Genomic DNA, 21871 nt, shown 5'->3' with positions numbered 1-21871 from the left:
AACAGGAAGGGGCTCAGAGCTGATCCCTGATGCAGTCCCACCTCCACCTTAAATTCCTCTGTCACACCTAAGGCACACCTCACCATTGTTCTGCTGCCATCATACATGTCCTGTACTATTTTAACATACTTCTCTGCCACACCAGACTTACGCATGCAGTACCACAGTTCCTCTCTTGGTACTCTGTCATAGGCTTTCTCTACATCCACAAAGACACAATGTAGCTCCTTCTGAACTTCTCTGTACTTTTCCACTAGCATCCTCAAGGCAAATAATGCATCTGTGGTACTCTTTCTAGGCATGAAACCATACTGTTGCTCGCAGATACTTACTTCTGTCCTGAGTCTAGCCTCCACTACTCTTTCCCATAACTTCATTGTGTGGCTCATCAACTTTATTCCTCTATAGTTCCCACAGCTCTGAACATCCCCTTTGTTCTTAAAAATGGGAACTAGAACACTTTTCCTCCATTCTTCAGGCATCTTTTCGCCCGCTAGTATTCTGTTGAATAAGTTGGTCAAAAACTCCACAGCCATCTCTCCAAATTGCTTCCATACCTCTACCGGTATGTCATCAGGACCAACTGCCTTCCCATTTTTCATCCTTTGTAATGCCTTTCTGACTTCCCCCTTAGTAATCATTTCCACTTCCTGGTCCTTCACTCTTGCCTCTTCAACTCTTCCTTCTCTGTCATTTTCTTCATTCATCAACTTCTCAAAGTATTCTTTCCATCTATTTAGCACACTACCGGCACCAGTCAACACATTTCCAACCTGGTGTACATGCCTCCAATGCCTCTTGTTTAGCCTTTGCCACCTCTACCTTTGCCCTACGTCGCATCTCGATGTACTCCTTTCGCCTCTCCTCAGTCCTCTCAGTATCCCACTTCTTCTTCGCTAATCTCTTTCCTTGTATGACTCCCTGTATTTTGGGGTTCCACCACCAAGTCTCCTTCTCCCCTTTCCTACCAGATGACACACCAAGTACTCTCCTGCCTGTCTCTCTGATCACCTTGGCTGTCGTCGTCCAGTTTTCCGGGAGCTTCGGTTGTCCATCGAGAGCCTGTCTCACCTCTTTCCGGAAGGCCGCACAACATTCTTCCTTTCTCAGCTTCCACCACATGGTTCTCTGCTCTACCTTTGTCTTCTTAATCTTCCTACCCACCACCAGAATCATCCTACATACTACCATCCTATGCTGTCGAGCTACACTCTCCCCTACCACTACTTTACAGTCAGTAACCTCTTCAGATTACATCGTCTGCACAAAATATAATCTACCTGCGTGGTTCTACCTCCGCTCTTGTAGGTCACTATATGCTCCTCCCTCTTCTGGAAATAAGTGTTCACTACAGCCATCTCCATCCTTTTTGCAAAGTCCACCACCATCTGCCCTTCAAAGTTCCTTTCCTGGATGCCGTACTTACCCATCACTTCTTCATCGCCCCTGTTTCCTTTACCAATATGTCCATTACAATCTGCACCAATCACAACTCTCTCGCTGTCTGGGATGCTCAGAACTACTTCATCTAGTTCCTTCCAGAATTTCTCTTTCAACTCGAGGTCACATCCTACCTGTGGTGCATAGCCGCTAACCACATTATAGATAACACCCTCAATTTCAAATTTTAGTCTCATCACTCGATCTGATACTCTTTTCACCTCCAAGACATTCTTAGCCAGCTCGTCCTTTAAAATAACCCCTACTCCATTTCTCTTCCCATCTACTCCGTGGTAGAATAATTTAAAGCCTGCTCCTAAACTTCTAGCCTTACTACCTTTCCACCTGCTCTCTTGGATGCACAGAATATCAACCTTTCTTCTAATCATCATGTCAACTCCTGAGCTTTTCCTGTCATAGTCCCAACATTCAAAGTCCTTACACTCAGTTGTAGGCTCTGTGCATTCCTCTTTTTCTTCTGACGATGGATCCGGTTTCCTCCTTTTCTTTGTCTTCAACCCACAGTAGCTGAATTTCCAACGACGCCCTGCAGGTTAGCAGTGCCGGGGGCGGGCGTTGTTAACCCGGGCCACGACCGATCCGATATGGGATTCTTTAGATGAACGCTCATATTTGTTTGGCACAGTTTTTACGCCGGATGCCCTTCCTGACGCAACCCTCTGCATTTATCCGGGCTTGGGACCGGCCTACAGATTGCACTGGTTTGTGCCCCCCATAGGGCTGACAGCATAGGATGGTAGTATGTAGGATAATTCTGGTGGGTAGGAAGATTAAGAAGACAAAGTTAGAGCAGACAACCATGTGGTGGAAGCTGAGAAAGGAAGAATGTTGTGCGGCCTTCCGGAAAGAGGTGAGACAGGCTCTCGATGGACAACCGAAGCTCCCGGAAGACTGGACGACGACAGCCAAGGTGATCAGAGAGACAGGCAGGAGAGTACTTGGTGTGTCATCTGGTAGGAAAGGGGAGAAGGAGACTTGGTGGTGGAACCCCAAAATACAGGGAGTCATACAAGGAAAGAGATTAGCGAAGAAGAAGTGGGATACTGAGAGGACTGAAGAGAGGCGAAAGGAGTACATCGAGATGCGACGTAGGGCAAAGGTAGAGGTGGCAAAGGCTAAACAAGAGGCATATGAAGACATGTACACCAGGTTGGACACGAAAGAAGGAGAAAAGGATCTCTACAGGTTGGCCAGACAGAGGGATAGAGATGGGAAGGATGTGCAGCAGGTCAGGGTGATTAAGGATAGAGATGGAAATGTGTTGACTGGTGCCGGTAGTGTACTAAATAGATGGAAAGAATACTTTGAGAAGTTGATGAATGAAGAAAATGAGAGAGAAGGAAGAGTTGAAGAGGCAAGAGTGAAGGACCAGGAAGTGGAAATGATTACTAAGGGGGAAGTCAGAAAGGCATTACAAAGGATGAAAAATGGGAAGGCAGTTGGTCCTGATGACATACCGGTAGAGGTATGGAAGCAATTTGGAGAGATGGCTGTGGAGTTTTTGACCAACTTATTCAACAGAATACTAGCGGGCGAAAAGATGCCTGAAGAATGGAGGAAAAGTGTTCTAGTTCCCATTTTTAAGAACAAAGGGGATGTTCAGAGCTGTGGGAACTATAGAGGAATAAAGTTGATGAGCCACACAATGAAGTTATGGGAAAGAGTAGTGGAGGCTAGACTCAGGACAGAAGTAAGTATCTGCAAGCAACAGTATGGTTTCATGCCTAGAAAGAGTACCACAGATGCATTATTTGCCTTGAGGATGCTCGTGGAAAAGTACAGAGAAGGTCAGAAGGAGCTACATTGTGTCTTTGTGGATCTAGAGAAAGCCTATGACAGAGTACCAAGAGAGGAACTGTGGTACTGCATGCGTAAGTCTGGTGTGGCAGAGAAGTATGTTAAAATAGTACAGGACATGTATGATGGCAGCAGAACAATGGTGAGGTGTGCCTTAGGTGTGACAGAGGAATTTAAGGTGGAGGTGGGACTGCATCAGGGATCAGCTCTGAGCCCCTTCCTGTTTGCAGTGGTAATGGATAGGCTGACAGATGAAGTTAGACTGGAATCCCCTTGGACCATGATGTTCGCAGATGATATTGTCATGTGCAGTGAAAGCAGGGAGCATGCAGAGGAACAATTGGAAAGATGGAGACATGCACTGGAAAGGAGAGGAATGAAGATTAGCAGAAGTAAAACAGAATATATGTGCGTGAATGAGAAAAGTAGAGGGGGAAGAGTGAGGCTACAGGGAGAAGAGATAGCGAGGGTGGACGACTTCAAATACTTGGGGTCAACAATACAGAGCAATGGAGAGTGTGGTCAGGAAGTGAAGAAACGGGTCCAAGCAGGTTGGAACAGCTGGCGAAAGGTGTCTGGTGTGTTATGTGACAGAAGAGTGTCTGCTCGGATGAAGGCAAAGTTTACAAAACAGTGGTGAGGCCGGCCATGATGTACGGATTAGAGACGGTGGCACTGAAGAAACAACAGGAAGCTGAACTGGAGGTGGCAGAAATGAAGATGTTGAGGTTCTCGCTCGGAGTGACCAGGTTGGATAGGATTAGAAATGAGCTCATTAGAGGGACAGCCAAAGCTGGATGTTTTGGAGACAAGATTCGAGAGAGCAGACTTCGATGGTTTGGACATGTTCAGAGGCGAGAGAGTGAGTATATTGGTAGAAGGATGCTGAGGATGGAGCTCCCAGGCAAAAGAGCGAGAGGAAGACCAAAGAGACGGTTTATGGATGTGGTGAGGGAAGACATGAGGGCAGTTGGGGTTAGAGAGGAAGATGCAGGAGATAGGCTAAGATGGCAAAAGATGACACGCTGTGGCGACCCCTAACGGGACAAGCCGAAAGAAAAACAAGAAGAAGAAGACACGTAGGGTTTAAATCTAGGGGTTGAAGTTCAAGTTAGGGTGCTAGGTTTACACACGACTGTGTTTGGGTATAAAATTTGGGTTTCAAGCCAAAGATAGGTGTTTAGGGCAATGTTTCATGCCAGAGCAAATTTTAAAATTTGAAATCCGTATTGCATGACAGCGTTAGGGTTTCAAGACGGCATTTGGATGTGGTGAGGGAAGACATGAGGGCAGTTGGGGTTAGAGAGGAAGATGCAGGAGATAGGCTAAGATGGCAAAAGATGACACGCTGTGGCGACCCCTAACGGGACAAGCCGAAAGGAAAAGAAGAAGAAGATGCTCATTACTTTTCTAGTACTGGCTTCTTCGTTTCTTCGCTTGAGGTTTTTGACGGTTGAAGACGGTGAGACGGATGGCCTCGCGCTATTAAAATTAAGTTGCGCCGCCCTCCTGTCATTACGGTACGGCGTCGCTACCTCCACCCTTCCACAATTCGGATTTCCCTTCCACACAAGCAAGGTTGTCGTTAGTTCGCAGTCGGAGAGGCAGCATTTGGGCGCAATTTATCGTCAGCTAATCAAAGGACGTTCGGTTATTTATTTCTGCATTTCAAGCATAATATAATTGCTCCACTCAAAACGTTCACGATGAGTTCGATCAACGTCAAAAAGCTGAAAGTAAACGAGTTGAAAGACGAGCTGAAAAAGCGTGGACTCTCCGAGAAGGGACTGAAGGCCGAGCTAATGGACCGCCTGCAGTCCGCTTTGGACGAGGAGGCCGCGGCCGGCGACTCCCCGGGCCAAGAGGCCGCCGAAGACGAAGAGTTTGAACAGGCCGCCGAAGACGAAGAGTTTGAACAGGCCGCCGAGTCGGAGTGCATGGGGGAAGAAGAAGAAGGAGAGGCTCCGGTAGAAGAAAGCATGGAGGCGAACGAGGAGGACGTAGAGCAAGAACAGAATGGGGCAAGCGCCAGTTGCAGCGAAGCTGCTGTTGACGCTCCTGCCGCCGCCGCCGCCGAGGACCAGGAGATGGGAGACGGGGAGGAGGACGACGAGACCGACCCAATGCTCAAGCCAGACGTGGACGACATGGAGAAAATCGAGGAAGACGACGGTGAGCCGGAGGAGCAGCCGGCTGAGGGTGAGTCGCTTGAATTGATCTCGTTTCCGTCAGACTTTAGCAGAGTTTATTTTGGGTTATTTTTCGCTCAAACCCACCGCGGCAGAAAGCTGGTTGGAATTGGTCCATGTTGAGCTCGACGGTGTGACCTTGGCTAAGCGTTAGCTCACTAGTGACGCAGTTATGCTACTACGGCCGTTAGCACAGCTAGCGTAAACTCCATTTTGTTTTTTGTTTCGGACCGTAAAGTGCCAACGGTCGATTTTTATCATAACGTGTAGTTGTTCGCTGTGTAAAATGTGTCTGCGATTTCGCTTAATAGGTGACCTGGTTAGTTACATAGCACGTTAGCAATATGGCTAGCGTCGTTTTCTTTGTCTGTTCTTTGTAGTGGTCAGTAGCCCGGCGGCTTTTTCATTTGGTTTCAGCGTTACAAGTCAGGTTTATGAGTTCGGAAGCCTGCTCTACGTTTTTGAATAATTTTTGTGGGTACTTTCGCAGCATTATTTTATTTTTATTTTTTTTGCAATGGTGCTTTCGGTCATGTTTGGGTTGAATGATTAACCTCACTGTCACAATTGACACTAAATGCATTAAATATGGTTGAAAGCCTAGAGATGTAGACTATTCAAGGTTAAAATGTGTGGAAAATGAAGTTGCTGTATAGTGAGTTTGGTGACCGCATGGTCATTTTCGGTGGTTTGGCGACTTCGCGCTTTCAAATTTTACAGCTCTCAGCCGCCATTTTAATTCTGTCTAAGCTATGGAGGGAGTGGGATGTCAGTGCAGTTAGCAGGTTCACATTTCCTTGCATGGGTCATTACCCCTAAAGTACTCGTCCCACACTAACTATATTTTCCACCACCTGTAGTGTTATTGTTCTCATTCTAAATACACCAAATTGTTTTACAAGCCCCGCTACCATTGCCTTTAAATGTACATTTGGACCAGCTTTTGTTGTAATTAGACTCTGGTCATTATTACAGTTGTGTTCTCATGATTGTACTATTGTGTAATATGAGGTGTATCCACTTCTACAATGATGGTCGACTTTATGTAACTGACTGAACGGGCTTCGTGGGACAGAATCCCACTGCCAGTCCGACCTCTCTCAAAGGAGCACCTCATTATATATCTTTGTTCTATTTTCAAAGGGGATGCGGACAAAGACACGAATGCTGATCAGAAGAATAAGAAGGGTGTTAAGAGACGCCGGGAGGAACATGGAAGGGGCTACTTTGAATTTATTGAAGAGAACAAATACAGCTGGTAAGGATGGGACAGAGCAAAATGGCCTTCAGCATTCCTGAAGTGCCATCAGAGCTTTGTTATGTATTGGCTTTAAGTGCCGATGCACATATACATAGCTAGCCTTTCAATAACGTTTTATAAATAATCACTTTTTCATGTTTTTTGAGGGCTATCCCTAACTGCTCAAAGAACCTTACCATTATTTACTCTTTACACATTGTTTTAAAATGCACTGCAGTTCTGTAGCAGGAGTGAAACTTTAAATTTAAATCTTTAAATCTGCTCCTCATAACACTTTGTTTTGCTGAGCCAGTTGTGTTCTCAAGGTGATTCAAGACTGCTCTCAAAGAACCCTGAGGAATGTAGTAGATGTGCACAGTTCATTTAATGGAGGGGAGGGCCTGACTGGGGTGGTAGCTGAGAAATGTGGGAGGAGTGCAGGCACATTTATAAGTCTAAACGTCCACGGAAGAACTCGCTCTTGGCCGTCACCGTCCATCGTTTGCCTCGCAGTTGTAAATATTTTTCATTATCCCCTCCACTCTTTTTATAATGTCAAGATGATATTTATGTGTTTCTGTCTCATGTATTATGTTGTATGAGAGAGATTGTGTCTGTGTGTGGATGGTGTTAAGAGGTTTAATTTTTTCCATTTTCCTGCTGTGCTGGTGACATCATGCATGGTGTGCATGGTCTGTTCATATATGCCTTCTTCTTAATCAATGTTTTCATTGCGTTAATCTTTAAAGGGTACTTTCCACAAAACCAGATTGAGTTATATATTTGGGTAATAATGACATCATTGGCCACTGACAGACATACAAGCACTAAAAATGCTTTTTAGAGTCAACATTCTTCCTTGCTTCGGCATTTTTGAGTGGCAGTCAGTACATGGCGTTGAGCTCAAAAAGAGTTCCATACCCCACATACTTGTTTGCTCAGGACTGCATAATCTTTTAAGGAGCATTACATTATTTTCTACATGGACATGTTTCTTAAAAGCCCTTCTGTGATTTAGGGGCCAGATCTTGTGCTACAGATTTGGTAAGTTACTGTAGCCTGCATTACTACACATATTTTCTGTTCAGTTACAGTGGAACCTCCAAATTCAAATAGAACTTTATATATTGTGGTATGAAATAATACAGGAACTGGTGGAAAGTTTTTTTTTTTTTCTGAGCAAACTAGCACAATGTTCAGTTGACTAGTGCATAAACAAACTAATTCATTGTTTGTTTTTTTAAGATATGTTCCTGATGAGCTTTTACCTTCAAAATACCAGCATTTAATTTCCCCATTGTTGGCACAGTTTGAGTCTATGCTAGTTGCCAGCTACTGTGTTCACCGTATAGTCTCAAAAACATAAGAGAAAACATGTTGTATTCGTATATTAATGAGTTAAAACAAAAACAGGACAAGACATGCGACTGTACAACAAATTATGTTGAAAGGACATTCATAACGTTGAATTCCTCACAGGTATGCAGTTGTCCATCTGCAAGCAATACACAATCAATATTTACTGTTTGAGCAAGTGTTCAGCAGACCACATGGTTAGTATAGCTATTTAAAGTTTTTAAAAATACTAAATATTGAACTACACATACAAACCCTATTTCCAACGTCTACTTTCAGATCTGTTTGTCGTCACTGCTTTCATTTTTGTCATCCAATAAAACGCTGGTGGTGTTAACCCTTAAATGAGCTGAAGTGTCGTGGCATCACATACTTTTAAATGTTTGGGCAGAGAAAGTTCACAAACTTAAGATGAGCATTCGACTTTAGAGGTTCCACTTTAACTCTGACATGTAATATTGTGCATTTTGTCAAATTATGTCCTACAGAGCATAGCACAACAGTCAATAAAAACTCATTCAAGTTTTAATGTGACTGCAACAGGTCTTTCTACACATATATTTACCTTTTGAGGCTTGTGGAGTTGTTGTTTTTGTCTTTCTTGCATTTAGAGTTCTCTGGATGCTACAAGGTAAGTGTCTGTCCAGGAGCACAATATGCCTCACTGCCCACAGCAGGCTTGAGGCTTACTAATTTATCACACACCCCCAAACTCCACTTCTTTTCAGCAAGTGGTGCCCATGCATTTCAAATGATCTTCATTGTCTAATTGAATCTGGATGGTGTTTCTTTCCCCTCAGGGCCTCATTTAAGTCGCCCGTGCCCCCCTTGGACGAAGAGGATGAAGAGTTTGATGACACCAACGTCTGCCTGGACACCTGTGAGTCATCTGTGATCACTTACTACACTAATGGAGTCAGTATTATTTTTGTTTTCTCTGGCGTAATGCGGTAATCTCCTAATCATCACTGGAGATGCCACTTGTAATCCGTAACCCGCATCGTTCTCCCAAAATTGCCATTATGAGTAGCTAGCAAAGTAATTCATTACTTTCTCAAGGACAGTAGTCAGACTACAGTTGCCTTATTTTCGTGACGATAAGGTAGATCATACTAAAATGTGCAGTCTCAGTTGTGGGTGTAATTTCAGTATTTTAACACAGATACAAGGCGCACCATATTATTGGGCGCAGTGAGGCAAAATTGCACCTTTTAAACTTGTTACCAGAAGAACAATTTTACACTTTTTTTTTTCCTACTAAGACTGGTGCAAGCAAGTCACCAGTCAACATGCTATTCTCACAGTGTCACATCAAACCAAAATCAATACACCACAGCAAACAGAACAGTACAACCAGAACAATGAGCGAAGAAATGACACACAACATGCGCTTCAAACGCTATTTACAGATATTTAGCGTTGCAAACCATGCTGGGAGTGCCTCCAGCATCCCAGTGACACTGGAATACGCTATCTTAAAACATGCACGCTATTTAAAAATTAATAGGGGGCAAACCTGTGTTTGGTTCTTCTTTATTGAAGTCTTAGCAATGTAAAAAGTGAGTTTTGTTGTACTTTATGAAGTATTTTAATATGTTCATGCTCAGGTTTTTGTTTTTAAATAACCCTCATCCACAAATCCATCAACGTCCTAATCTTCTCTATCCAAAATGAAAAGCTGGGCAAGTTCTCCATCAAACACGCCATGTTCCCTCTCCTCATTGTCTTCACTCTTGATGCTGTGCGGCTCCTCAAAAATGATGGTGGCCTTTACTAAAGCCCGAACAACAGTGCAAGCAGACACAATTCACAAATTGTGACCTAACTCGCCCGGTGCTGCCTCCCATCTACTAAAGCTGTGTTCACCATCTGTCATCCATCGCTCCCACGCTGCTCGCAAATTCACTTTGAACTCCGTAAACACCGATGTCCAGCGGGTGAAGTTGCTTGGTCAAGCCCCCCAGAATAACAAACTCCAAGTTGATTTGCTGTGTTTGTTTTTTCACGGCAGCTGAGAGAGTCACAGATCAATAAGGACGGTGAGGGATGGTTTTTAAAAAAAAAAAAAAAAAAAACATCCGGTCTCTTCACATACACCTCCCTCGGCAACTCATTTTCTCCTCATCCATCCAGCCCTTTTGATTAACCTGAATGATGACTCTGGTTGGAAACTTTTTTTAGGCAGCCAGTGTCTTCCTATTAAATATCACCATAAGTGGTGGTTTGTCAGTTACCATGGGAACCTAGCACAACCATAAAACTCGGCTTCTTGTGCCCTGTGTCGGTCCCTTTACAGTGATGTTCACAAGGATGCTCATTTTCCTGATTACTCACCTTGCGAACCATGGATTTGTTGATCTTGAATTTTTTCTCAGCTGCTCATTTCTCATGTTCCTCCGCGTAACTAATTTGTTCCAGTTTAAGCTGTCATTCGGAAGTGTGTCTCTTCGTTGCTGCCATTTTTGGGGATCTTTAGCCAAAAGGATGTTTTGAATAAAAAACATACCGGTATACAGTTGCTGGTGGGGGTCTTCAGCGTTTTCTCCCATACCCACACTCCCCCCCCCCCTGTAATGTCCTGGCTGTCTTCTCCCACGTCCGCTTTCACCTATATAAGTAGTGTGTCTGCTTGAAATGCTCCCAGTCAGTTCCAGGTTTTGGAACTCTGTGCACACATGAGGCGCTCCTCATTATAAGCTGCCCCGTCCATTTTGGGAAAAATTAAAGTGTGTCTTAATAGTTGTGGGGAAAAAAAACAAACTTCAAACCATCAGGAGTTACTTCTGCAATCATCAATTTCTCTCACTCATACAAATTTGTAGTTTGTGATTCGAACAAAGAGCAGTCAGCTGTCAGCCCAGAACAGTTTACCAGAGACCACTCTTCTTTTCAACCATTAAGAGAAAGCCATTTCAAGTGATTACAGCCATGACCAAAGGTTTTGAGAGTGACACAAATTGATTTTCACAAAATCTACTTCATCTTTTTATTTTTTTAATTTGAATGTACTCTGAAATGTTGTGAAAAGTAATCAAACGAATGGTAATTAATTGTGACGTCCCTTTTTGCCATGAAAACTAGGGCAGCACCAACTACCGGAGACAAATTCCTTGTGCGTTGTCACAGACTTGGCTAATAAACCTAATTCTGAAAATGAAACCCCACCTCCCATGCTTACCTGCAAGGAAATTTGTGCAGTCATCATTGAGTTACACAAAAAGGGCTTTACGGGGAAAGATTGCTGCTAGTAAGACTACACATAAATCAACTAGTTCTCAACTCATCAAGAAATTGAAGCAGATAGGTTTGATTCCTGTGAAGAAGGCTTAAGGCCGCCCAAGAAATTCTAGCAAATGCCATGACTGTTTAGAGTTCATTCAGATACAGGGATCGGGTCAGTGCAGACATTGGTCAGGAATGGCATCAAGCAGGTGTGAGTGCATCTGCACACACAGTGAGGCAAAGACTTTTGGAGGTGGTGGACGTGGTGTCAAGAAGGGCAGTAAAGAAGCAACTTCTCTCCAAGAAAAACATAAGGGACAGTGATATTCTGCAAAAGGTACAGTTTTTGGAATGCTGAGGATTGAAGTAAAGTCATTTTCTTTGTTCCACCGCCTTTCAAATTGTTTGAGGCATCTGGGGGAAAAAAATCTTGGAGTACGAAAGGTGAGCTCCACCATCCGCCCTGTTACATGCCCACAGTAAAGGATCCTGAGACCTTTTGTGTGTGGTTGCTTCTCAGCCAAGAGACCATGCTCACTCACAATTTTTCTTAAAAATACACCCGTGAAGAAAACACCCTCCGTAAGCAACTTCTTCCGACCATCCACAGTTTGGTGACGAACAATCCCTTTTCCAGCATGAATGGAGCACTTTGTAATAAGTCAAAGGTGATAACATAACGAGGCGGGTAGACGAAAAAAAACAACAAATTCTGACAAACTCCAAGCATTTATTATGCAAGAAAGGATTGCCATCAGTCAGGATGTGGCCCAGAAGTTAATTGAAAGCATGCCAGGGTGAATTGCAGAGGTCTTAAAAAAGTCTCACCACTGCAAATTGTGACTTTCTTCGGGATTATGGGATACCGAACTCTCTAATACGGGCTGTCCGGCCCTCGTATGACCAATATCAGAGTTGGTCCGCTTTGCCGGCAATAATGTCTTCCGTTTTCCGTTATGTCTCTCTGGTTTTGCTCCCCATTTTAGCTGAACAGCCTATAATTTTTTGTAGTTCCTTATAAGGTTTCCCCCTCGTAATCAAAGTATGCTGTTCTTCTGAACATGTTGAACGACCCATTTTCCTCTTCCTTTTTTGTAAATGCTCAAATCTTGGAAAACACTATTATTTGGTGAATTAGAAAATGCAGTTGTGCTTATACATTTGATTAGCTAGGTAAAATTTATAAGACGTTGAAAGTGTCGCTGGTGACAGGAAATTGAGCAATTGGGCTAATAGTTCACAAATGACAATGTCACACCCCTCTTTGTGATCGACTCCACAAAAGACATGAACTCCGCGTCATCACGTATAGTTTATTCAAATCAAAAAGAGTTTATTTTTAGCCTTATCGTGTCTTTTGATGTACTACTGTAGTTAATGTTGGCAGTGTGAGACAGACAACACATAATGCCTGGCTCAGACTACAAGACAAATTGAAGAGTTTGTTTTCAAAATGAAACACATTCGGGGTTTTTTTTTTTTTTTTCATTTTGAGAAAAGGTATTGAAGTGAAAACAAACTCAATTTATGTTTCTTACTGTTGGGGGATGGAAAGAGATGCTAAAAAGTAACTAAACACCATACTACAAAAAAATATTGGCTTTAATATTCACCGAGTTTTTTTGATGACAAATTTCATTTTTTCTCCAAAATGAGACATATCCAAACATTCTATTTTTGGCAAAGTGAGACATATCCAAATTTCGACTTAAACCTTCAGGAGCAGCTGTATTTTTTTTTTTAAAAATCAGTTGCTTTTGATAGGCAATCATGAAAACTATTTGCCTTTCAACATTTCAAGCATTTTAAAATATTTAAGACCATGACCACCACATTTAGAGAGTTAGGTATCAGAAATAAGGGTCAGTCACCAGTCACAATTTTCACAATTAGCTCACTAATGTCAGATGTTGAAAAAGGAGATAAAAAAATGGGAATTTCTTTTAAAAAGGTGTTTTTCAGTTATTTAGAAACTGTTCAGTATGAGGTCTTGGAAAGGCTGAGTTTACATCATTGTAATTTTGTGTATCTGTATGAGATTCTGAAATCCGACATCTGCAGGCATTGTGTCACTCAGTTGATTAATTTTGTTTATGAGATCATTAAGAAAGTAAACTGCTTAAAACCAGTCTACCAAGGTTAATATGGGTTGCGAGGGATACCAGCAGAAAAAAAATAGGTAGTCGATCTCATACACACATCTCCAAAATTAAATCAGTTTCAAACTCACAAATTCACTGTTTGAAATCTGACTCATTGAGTCTGCTTTCTTTTGATTTTATTTATAGCTGTCGGGGGAAAGAACACTGCAGAATAGGATATAAGTCTGTAGTAATAATAACAGTATTCATAATGCTCATAGACAGAAATTGAGTCTACTCCAAGGGTGTTGATTTCCTTTTAATGTCAACTTTTCTTAAGTCATAGCCGATAACTTTCCTTATAAAAAATGGCAAAAAAAAAAAAAAGATTGCATAGAAAAATGTATTCATTCATTAATGATCGTTGGTGAAATATTTTGAACAACAAAATTACTATTTAAGCATTACACAATCATAGACAAAACAGTATGTTTATTACATTCAGATACAATGGTACTTGGATGAGAACTGAAGTATTAAATTGCAATAATTTCATAAAGAATTAAAATTAAATAGGAAAAGCACCCTCACAATGGGACAGCCTGCAAGTAAACCAGCACAATCACTGATTCATTTATTCAATATTATTAAACATTGATAAACAAAATACAAGACTTAGTTCTCTCTCAAACGTGGGCGCAGCCATTTTGGATGATGATGTGGAAGATACCGGAACTTCCCTCTAGACGAATTCTGATTGGATGCTGCTTGCTTCAGCAGCGCACGCTGATTGAACGAAATTATGTCGCATTTTGCTCTAAATAAGATCTCGATATATCGCATTTTGAAATAAAACGCGATCTTCCTTGGCTGATATAGAACGATATGTCGCACTTTCAACAAAAATCAGAGTATCCCGATAACTTCCATTCGGAGCTAAATAATTTTGGCGCGAGTTTCGTAAATCTGAAAAAATGCCTATGTCGCGTTTTGAAAACAAACTCTTCAATTGGTCTTTCACAATTGGACGGTCGCAATGCATTTATTTTCTTCTATTACTTGGTTATGATCATTTCAATTCCAATATCTTTGAACAAACATTCACATGGTGGCAACAAAGCAAAGCTTGATTAAAAACACTGCATGATTTAAAAAAAAAAAAAAAAACTTTGTACGATGGTCATCGAAGTCTGCCATCTCCTCAATGGCCCTGTATTTGGGTTTTAAGACAATAACATTCAACCAATATTATCACTACATTTTGCCAATTTTTCATAATGGAACAATTTTGTTCATGTAACAATGCTCGTTTGGCGTAATCTGCATGTTTTTTTGGGTGGAGGGCAGCGTTTTTTTTTTTGTTTTTTTTTTTTTTTTTTGCCTCTTGTAGGCAGGCTTGTGCAACATATGTTCAGTATGTTTCATCCGCCATGTTTGTGGATCAAACTGGCTATTTGTGTGGAGTGTTCGTATATTCAAAGGGCAACTTGGAAAAAAATTTTATCGCGAGTATAAAGGAATTGGATGGTTTGAATTGTAAAAGTGTTCTGAACAATATGAAAAGTCAACCACACTCATTCAAAGAAGCATGAAAACAGGTGTAAAACTAGCCATTAGCCAGTGAAATTATTTCATATTTACATGACTGCAGTTGTAAAAGTGTGCTCTGATTTTGCTCCTAGACAACTGTGACCTGCATTTTAAGGTGTCGCGAGACCGCTTTAGTGCCTCGTCTCTCACAATGGAGAGCTTTGCTTACCTCTGGTCTGGTGGCAAGGCCACATATGGTGTGAACAAAGGCAAAGTCTGCTTTGAAGTGAAGGTACTGTCATGATGAATGTATTTAAAGACTTAATTTGTTCGAACTTAAGAGCCAGACCTATTTTAGTCCCCATCAAAAATGCTTAGTATATGTAAATTTTCCACGTTTGTATCTACCTGATAGATCACAGAAAAGATTCCAGTGAAGCACATTTCCAGTAAGAACATGGAAATCCATAACGTGAAGTTCGGCTGGTCGCTGGCTGCTGCATCGCTGCTGCTTGGTAGGTTCCCTCATTCTCGCTTGGCCCGGGCTGTTTGGTTTCAACACTGCCTTGTAAGTGTTATTGCGGGTGACACTGCCAGTATGTTCTAATGTGTTCCACCTCCATAAAACAAATAGGTAATGGATCGTGTTTTTGTGGGAATTATTTGGTTGTCTCTCTTTTATGACTTTCGTGTAGCGGCGGCGGATTAACCAGTACAGTTTCGAACAGTGGCACACTTGCTGACGTAGTGTCACAGATGAGCTTTCCAATAGCAGCTCCTTTTAATAGAATCAAAATTTATTTTCTAAGCATCCGGTGTAAAACGATTCACTAATCGTTAATCGACTATCCTGTTACAATTTAGGTGAGGCCATCCATTCATATGCGCTCTCTGCGAAGGGAAAGAAAACTACAAACTCTGTGATGGAGGACTCTGGTGAAACGTTTGATGAAAACGACGTCATCTGCTGCCTTGCTGTAAAATATCTTAAGTTACTTCGAGAAACTGTTAAATGGTCATGGATAGTAATGTCTTTCAAATCTACAAACTGTTCTTAGCATAAAGAGATGTTCTTTGTTTGTTTAGGATTTTGACGGGGATGAGATAGTTCTGTCCTTTTCCAAAAATGGTGGAGATCCAGCAGAAGCGTTCCGTGTGAACAAAGACGAGCTAAACGGCCAAGCTCTTTTCCCTCATGTAATGTGCCACAACTGCGCAGTGGAATTCAACTTTGGTCAGATGGAAACACCGTACTTCCCCGCACCCTCTGAGTACACCTTCATACAGCAGGTTCCTGTTGAAGAGCGTGTTCGTGGACCCCAGGGGCCGCAGACCAAGGCTGACTGTGAGGTAAGTTGCTAAATGTCATTCGGAAAATGCAGTATGCAGTTCTCATTGCGGTGTTTGGTAACCTCTCCACTGTTGCATGCTGTAGATCATAGTGATGGTTGGCCTGCCAGGGTCAGGCAAGACCACATGGGTGAAGAACCATGTCCAGGAGAATCCTGGGAAATACTACATACTGGGAAGTGACACAATTGTGGAAAAGATGATGGTCAGTTTTGGCAATCCTTCATAGATTTAATATCAATAATGAAATCTAAGGTGTTTTTTTTTTTTACATTAATTGACAGAGAAGCTGAATTTGGCTGTGGTATAATTTTGTTGTTTGTTCTTGATTCCTTTCATACAGGTCAATAGTCCAAATCGACAACCCAAAGAGTACAACAAACTCCTTGCCATTTCCCAGCGTGCACCACTTTTCTTGGGAAAGTTCATTGAGATTGCCGCCCGCAAGAAACGGAACTACATCCTGGATCACGTAAGTCACTTTACCGTTGCTATGCTATAACCAGTGTGCTGTGTTGAAAAGTAGTATTTACCGTAGGATTTTTCTCCCCTTTCAGACTAACTTGTCTGCTCCTGGCCAGAAGAGGAAAATGTGTTTGTTTGCCGGCTTCCAGCGTAAAGCTGTGGTGGTTGTCCCCTCTGAGGATGACTACAAGCAGAGGATCCAAAAGAAAGTTATGAGTGACGGCAAAGAAGTCCCGGAACATGCTCTTCTCAAAATGAAAGGTGAAAGAACCAGAGAGAATTCAATCACGAAGTACAAGTACTGCAAATCTTGAGTACAGTCAGAGAAGTGTTCCTAAGTAGACTTTTGAGAAACCTGTACCCTACTAGAAAAGGTTTTTCTGACATTTTACTTTGTCTCCCAACTTTTGAAAGCTAATATCTGTACTTACTGTAATTTCTAGGCTTTAACGAGTGTAGTGGACAACATACTGCATTGTTTGTTCAAAGACAGGATTATTGAATTTTCTATACCTATTTGACAACTGCAGGCTGTCAAATTCAACTGACTTTTTTTTTTTTTTTCATTGGCTTGTAGCTTCTTGACTGGGGCTATAGGGAAAATTTTGAATCAATTTACAGGCATGAGCATTTCACGTATTTGGCTAAATCCTCATGCCTGAATTTATGAAATCAATATAAAAGAATATTGCGCTTTACACGATCAGGATTTTTGGGACCGATCAGTTAGTTTTTAAGAAAAAGCAAATACTGATCATCGATCCAGTCACAAGATACAGCATCGTGTCTATTTAAATGACTTGTTTGCTGTCTATTCTTGTATACTTATTGGCTCAGAAGTTTACATTTAGAAGCGATAATATAGGCGGCATGGTGGATTACTCCTTAACACATCTGCCTCACAGCTGTGAAGACCCGGGTTCCAACCGGCCTTGCCGATGTAGAGTTCGCATGTTCTCACGGTACCTGCGTAGGTGTACTCCGGGAACTTTGGTTTACTCCCACATTCTAAAAACATGTATTGATTGAAGACTCTACATTGCCCGTAGGGTGAATGAGTGTGAATGGTTTTCTTTACATGTACCCTGTGATAGGCTAGCAATTGGTTCAGCGTTTATCCCGCCTTTTGTCCGAAGCTAGGATAGGCTCCAGCGTGCCCGCGACCCGAGTGAGGCTGTGTGGGATGGAAGATGAATGAACGAATAAGTAGTATCTTTGTTCATCTTTTTATGACAGAGGCATTGTGAAAGATAGAACAAATTAATGGTCTTGTTAAATGGCAGGAAATATATCCAGTAATTTAATATATCCACTTTTTGTGACTTTTTTTTTGTTGTTGTTGTTGTTGATGCCTTGGCTCCATTAAGATTGGAAATCACTGCTCTAGTTAGATCATGTCTTCTAATAAGTCAGGTCAAGCCAACATTACAAAATGACAGAAATAATGGGTTCTAACTTACTGTAATGAAATTGCTTTATTGTAATGCAATTACTTCACACGCAACAAAACTTTAGGGCATTAGATAGAACACGTGCATGTTTGCATACAACTATTAGTGATAGCACTAGCTTGCTAGGCCACATAACGTTTTGTTGCCAGCTTGCAAGCTGCATTGTATTAGAAGTACCTGCACATACCTCAAGCAACCCTTAAATTAGTCCTCTCCTGAGCACCATTGGCCACCAACATGTTTTTCCCCATTTTGTTTTTTTGTTTTTTTCTCTGCCGCAATCCATTATTCTTGTTGTTCTTAGGATAACGAGTATCTAATCACATTTGAGTTAACATGATGAAGTCAAGTGATAGTAAAAAATTAGATGCAGGGGTATCGGAGAACAAGATTTTATTGCAGCAGACTGGCAGTGCAAAATACTATGATTGGAAAAAAAACATACACAACAGCAACTACGAAGCCCAAATTTGTCTTGTGGTCTTATCCGGGTATCGCGATTGTCTGTTCCTCACAGCCTTTTTTTTTCTTTTGAATAACTCGTACTGTACATGATAGCAACGTGCAATAAATGTATTTTCTGTGGTCATTGATCAGAGGAGCGAATTATGACACAGCCGATCCGCATACATTCCTAATTATCAGCCCATAACGATCAGACTAGTAATTTTTTGTGTATAATGCACATTCCCCCTTCCCCCCCAAAAAAATGTCATTACACTTCAATGTTCATTATTCATTTATATAGGAGGAAAAAAACTTTATAAATGTAAGACGCCTTGTAGAGATTATGAAAGAGATGTACACTTTCATTTCAAAATGCCTCTGCCACATAGAGGTTATGAGAAGTGTACGGTATCGTACACCACGGCAACCTAGAATTATGGAAGTTGTGCCTGTGCTTACACCTTCGTTCCAATATGACTACATGTTTATATAGTTGTGCTCATACGTTTACACAGCCAGGCAGAATTTTTGATTTTTAATACACAACTGATGACTGAACATCAACCATAATTCATTTCTATATGGTTGTTATTGTATAATGCTTCGCTAAAAGGGTTGTTTAATTGGAGTCCCATAAATTTAACCGTCTTGGTTGGTCTTTCATCTTTTCTTTAAATAATTGTACACCTTACAAATCTTGCCTTCCCAATCAACCATATGGGCACAACTATGCATTCTCATTTACTAAATAAAAGGAGGGCTGTGAATTTCAAAATAAGTGCTTGGATAATTCTTTGAGAAAATTTCACAAAATACAGATCCTTCCTTTTGATCATAGGTGTAGAAGCAAAATCATGCATTGGAAAAATGCGTTATACATGGGGTTTTCAGAATTTTGAGGTCAACTTTTGGGATGAGTTTTATACATGGGTGCACGTTAGACAGGAGAAACTATGGTGCAATTCCATTTGTTAAAAAAAGACTAGTAGATGATAAAAATACACAGAGCCGAAATTAACCACAGTTGAGACATTGATAGGCTTGAGATGGAGAAAAACAGCCACATGCAGCATGGACCACATGGAACAGAGGAGCATTAATATCGACTTGTGGATGGGAGATTAATATTTCTACTTAAACAAGTTTTAAAGAACAAATCTGTCCTTTTTACTATAGTACAGATTGAGTCCTTTTTACTGCGGGATTGTGCAATAATTGTCATGTTGGATGTCATCATGTTTGTCCATCACAGGGTTTTATTCTCTCCCCGAGGAGGGCGAGAGCTTCAACGAGGTGCTTTTTGCTGAGCTGCCGAGGGATGACGCTGCCAAAGTACTGGAAACGTACAAAGAGGAAAGCAAGACTGCCCTGCCTGCTGAGAAGAAGCCCAACCATGGAGGTGGCGGGCAAAAGCGCAGTAGTGGGTCCCGTTCAGGTGGGCGCGGAGGCAAGAACCAGTTCGGCCGCAGCAGTGGATCCGCACAGAGGAGTGGAGGCGGCGGTGGTCGTACAGGCTTCCAGAACAGAGGCAACTTCAGAGGAGGTTGGAGGCATGTTTGACACCTACGGTTGTTGGCAAAGCGTAGCGATTTCCACAAGCTAATCCTTTTTCTATTGGCAGCCCCCAACTCTCGTGGTGGCTTCACACGGCCCCCTCGGGGCTACATCCCACCCCAAGCATACAGAGGAGGCTACCCCAGCCAGGGCAGCTACAGCCATAGCGGTAGTCACATCCCCAACCTCGGGGGATCCCCCAGAGGCGGACTGATGAGGGCTAGCATGGGCCCCAGAGGCGGACACATGAATAGAGGCGGTTCAATGAGCAGAGGAAACATGAGCAGAGGAGGAGGTGGCGGTAGCATGGGCCGTGGTGGAAATAGAGGACATCACAACCAGGTTGGTGGTTGCCCATCAGTTCCATCTTGTGACACGTTTGGAGCGCTGTCACCTTTTTTCGTCATGTTGCTTTTTTTTTTTCCCTATAGTTCCAGCAGAGAGGTGGTGGTAGAGGCAATTTTGGTAACAAGAACAGCAATTTTAGCAACAACAGGAATAGTGGCGGTTTTGGCAACAGGAATGGAATGGACAAAGCTCAAGCATTCAACCAGAGCTGGCAACAAGGGGTTGGTGTTTTTGTTCTCACAACGCAAAGATCATATTTTGCTTTACATAGTCCTTATTGTTATCACTTGTCTCTTTGTGCAGTTCTGGAACCAGAAGCCATGGAACCAACAGTTTCAGCCCGGGTATTACTAAGAAACATGTTCTAATGGACTGGTGGCCACACTCAAAACCACTCTAGCCGCGAACCATCTCCACCAACGGCATTTTTCATAGAACCTGCTTTTAAGAATCTATTATGAGCAACGTGGTCTACATTCCACTCGGGAGAGATCAGGCGATATGACATCATTGCTCTCTGAAGATCGACAGCCACGTGTACAAGCCGCTTGTACAACATAGATTTGTTTTTCTTTTTGTTGTATATTTCATTCGCTTGCGCCATTTTTAAATGACATGCTTTTAAAAAAAAAAAAAGTTTGTAATATCAAGAACCATAACTTTTTTTTTTTTTCCCCCCCAAGAGTGTGCATTGTTAAGTAGTTTTTGTTTGCTTTATTTTTATTTGTTATTGTAAATATTTGTTTGAACAGTCAAATAATTCATTCTCATTGTAGCTTCATACGGTATTGTTAAGCCACTGTGCAGTTACAGCAAAGCCGCGGAAAAATTCAAGCAAGTTTCTGTCTCTTGTTCCCACTTCTAAGACTGTAAGCCAACTTGGACCTCCAATAAACAATTTTTCTTGTTTTCTCCTGGTTCATGAATTAGTTCAAAGGTGTAAAAGACCTTTTGGAGTTCTCTCCAATAGCTCTCCTTTGTGCTAATAACATCTCACCTAGTCTGTCCACTGAATAGGTAAGCTATTTGAATATTTTAGTATAATTCGCTTTTGAACAAACAGTTAACTACATTGTGTTTTGAGTGTGCCTTTTAAAACTCTGTACATTTAACGAATTTCATGGCAGGCTACTCAAAAGATGATTTTGATGGGGCGCACTTAAGCAACTGTCACCACATGTACGCTTTTAATTCGGCTGTTAAGCTAAATAGAGGTGAAACTGAATTTGTAGCTAACACTTTAAAATCAAAAGCAATATTTGACCTATTTCCTATCTTGGGATTTTGGCTGGGTTCATGTTTGGATGTTGACTGTATAGCAGAGACCGTAGCCGAATGCAGATCAGGTTGCTCATCTTTTACCAGCAAATTAACAAGGGC

General features: G+C 41.8%; 2 protein-coding genes across 2 annotated transcripts in view; one reads left to right on the top strand and one right to left on the bottom strand.

Moving 5' to 3' along the window:
• Nucleotides 1-6584, bottom strand: part of kif26bb (kinesin family member 26Bb) — a 44513-nt gene extending 37929 nt beyond the window's left edge. The window contains exon 1 of the mRNA XM_061811574.1: nucleotides 5535-6584. The gene's annotated coding sequence lies outside the window, so the exon portion shown is untranslated. The remainder of the gene's footprint in view (nucleotides 1-5534) is intronic.
• Nucleotides 4822-21401, top strand: hnrnpub (heterogeneous nuclear ribonucleoprotein Ub). The gene is made up of 14 exons (XM_061811577.1): nucleotides 4822-5457; nucleotides 6591-6705; nucleotides 8844-8923; nucleotides 15029-15168; nucleotides 15292-15391; nucleotides 15741-15853; nucleotides 15963-16226; nucleotides 16312-16431; nucleotides 16570-16698; nucleotides 16784-16952; nucleotides 19842-20132; nucleotides 20211-20485; nucleotides 20575-20712; nucleotides 20795-21401. Exons 1-14 carry the CDS (start codon nucleotides 4965-4967, stop codon nucleotides 20843-20845), a joined length of 2478 nt encoding a protein of 825 aa, XP_061667561.1. The 5' UTR covers nucleotides 4822-4964; the 3' UTR covers nucleotides 20846-21401.
• The last annotated feature ends 470 nt before the right edge of the window (nucleotides 21402-21871 follow it).

The sequence above is a fragment of the Syngnathoides biaculeatus genome, chromosome 23 (assembly GCF_019802595.1).
Source record: "Syngnathoides biaculeatus isolate LvHL_M chromosome 23, ASM1980259v1, whole genome shotgun sequence".
NCBI classification, from domain to species: domain Eukaryota; kingdom Metazoa; phylum Chordata; class Actinopteri; order Syngnathiformes; family Syngnathidae; genus Syngnathoides; species Syngnathoides biaculeatus.
Note: the sequence above shows the minus strand (reverse complement) of the source record. Positions and strands in the feature narration are given on the sequence as shown.

Excerpts from the sequence above, each read along its gene's own strand:
- hnrnpub (XM_061811577.1), top strand. The coding sequence starts at position 4,965 with ATGAGTTCGATCAACGTCAAAAAGCTGAAAGTAAACGAGTTGAAAGAC. Across the intron at positions 8,924-15,028 it reads CAACGTCTGCCTGGACACCT|ACAACTGTGACCTGCATTTT; the intron begins GTGAGTCATCTG and ends TTTTGCTCCTAG. Across the intron at positions 16,432-16,569 it reads CAATTGTGGAAAAGATGATG|GTCAATAGTCCAAATCGACA; the intron begins GTCAGTTTTGGC and ends CCTTTCATACAG.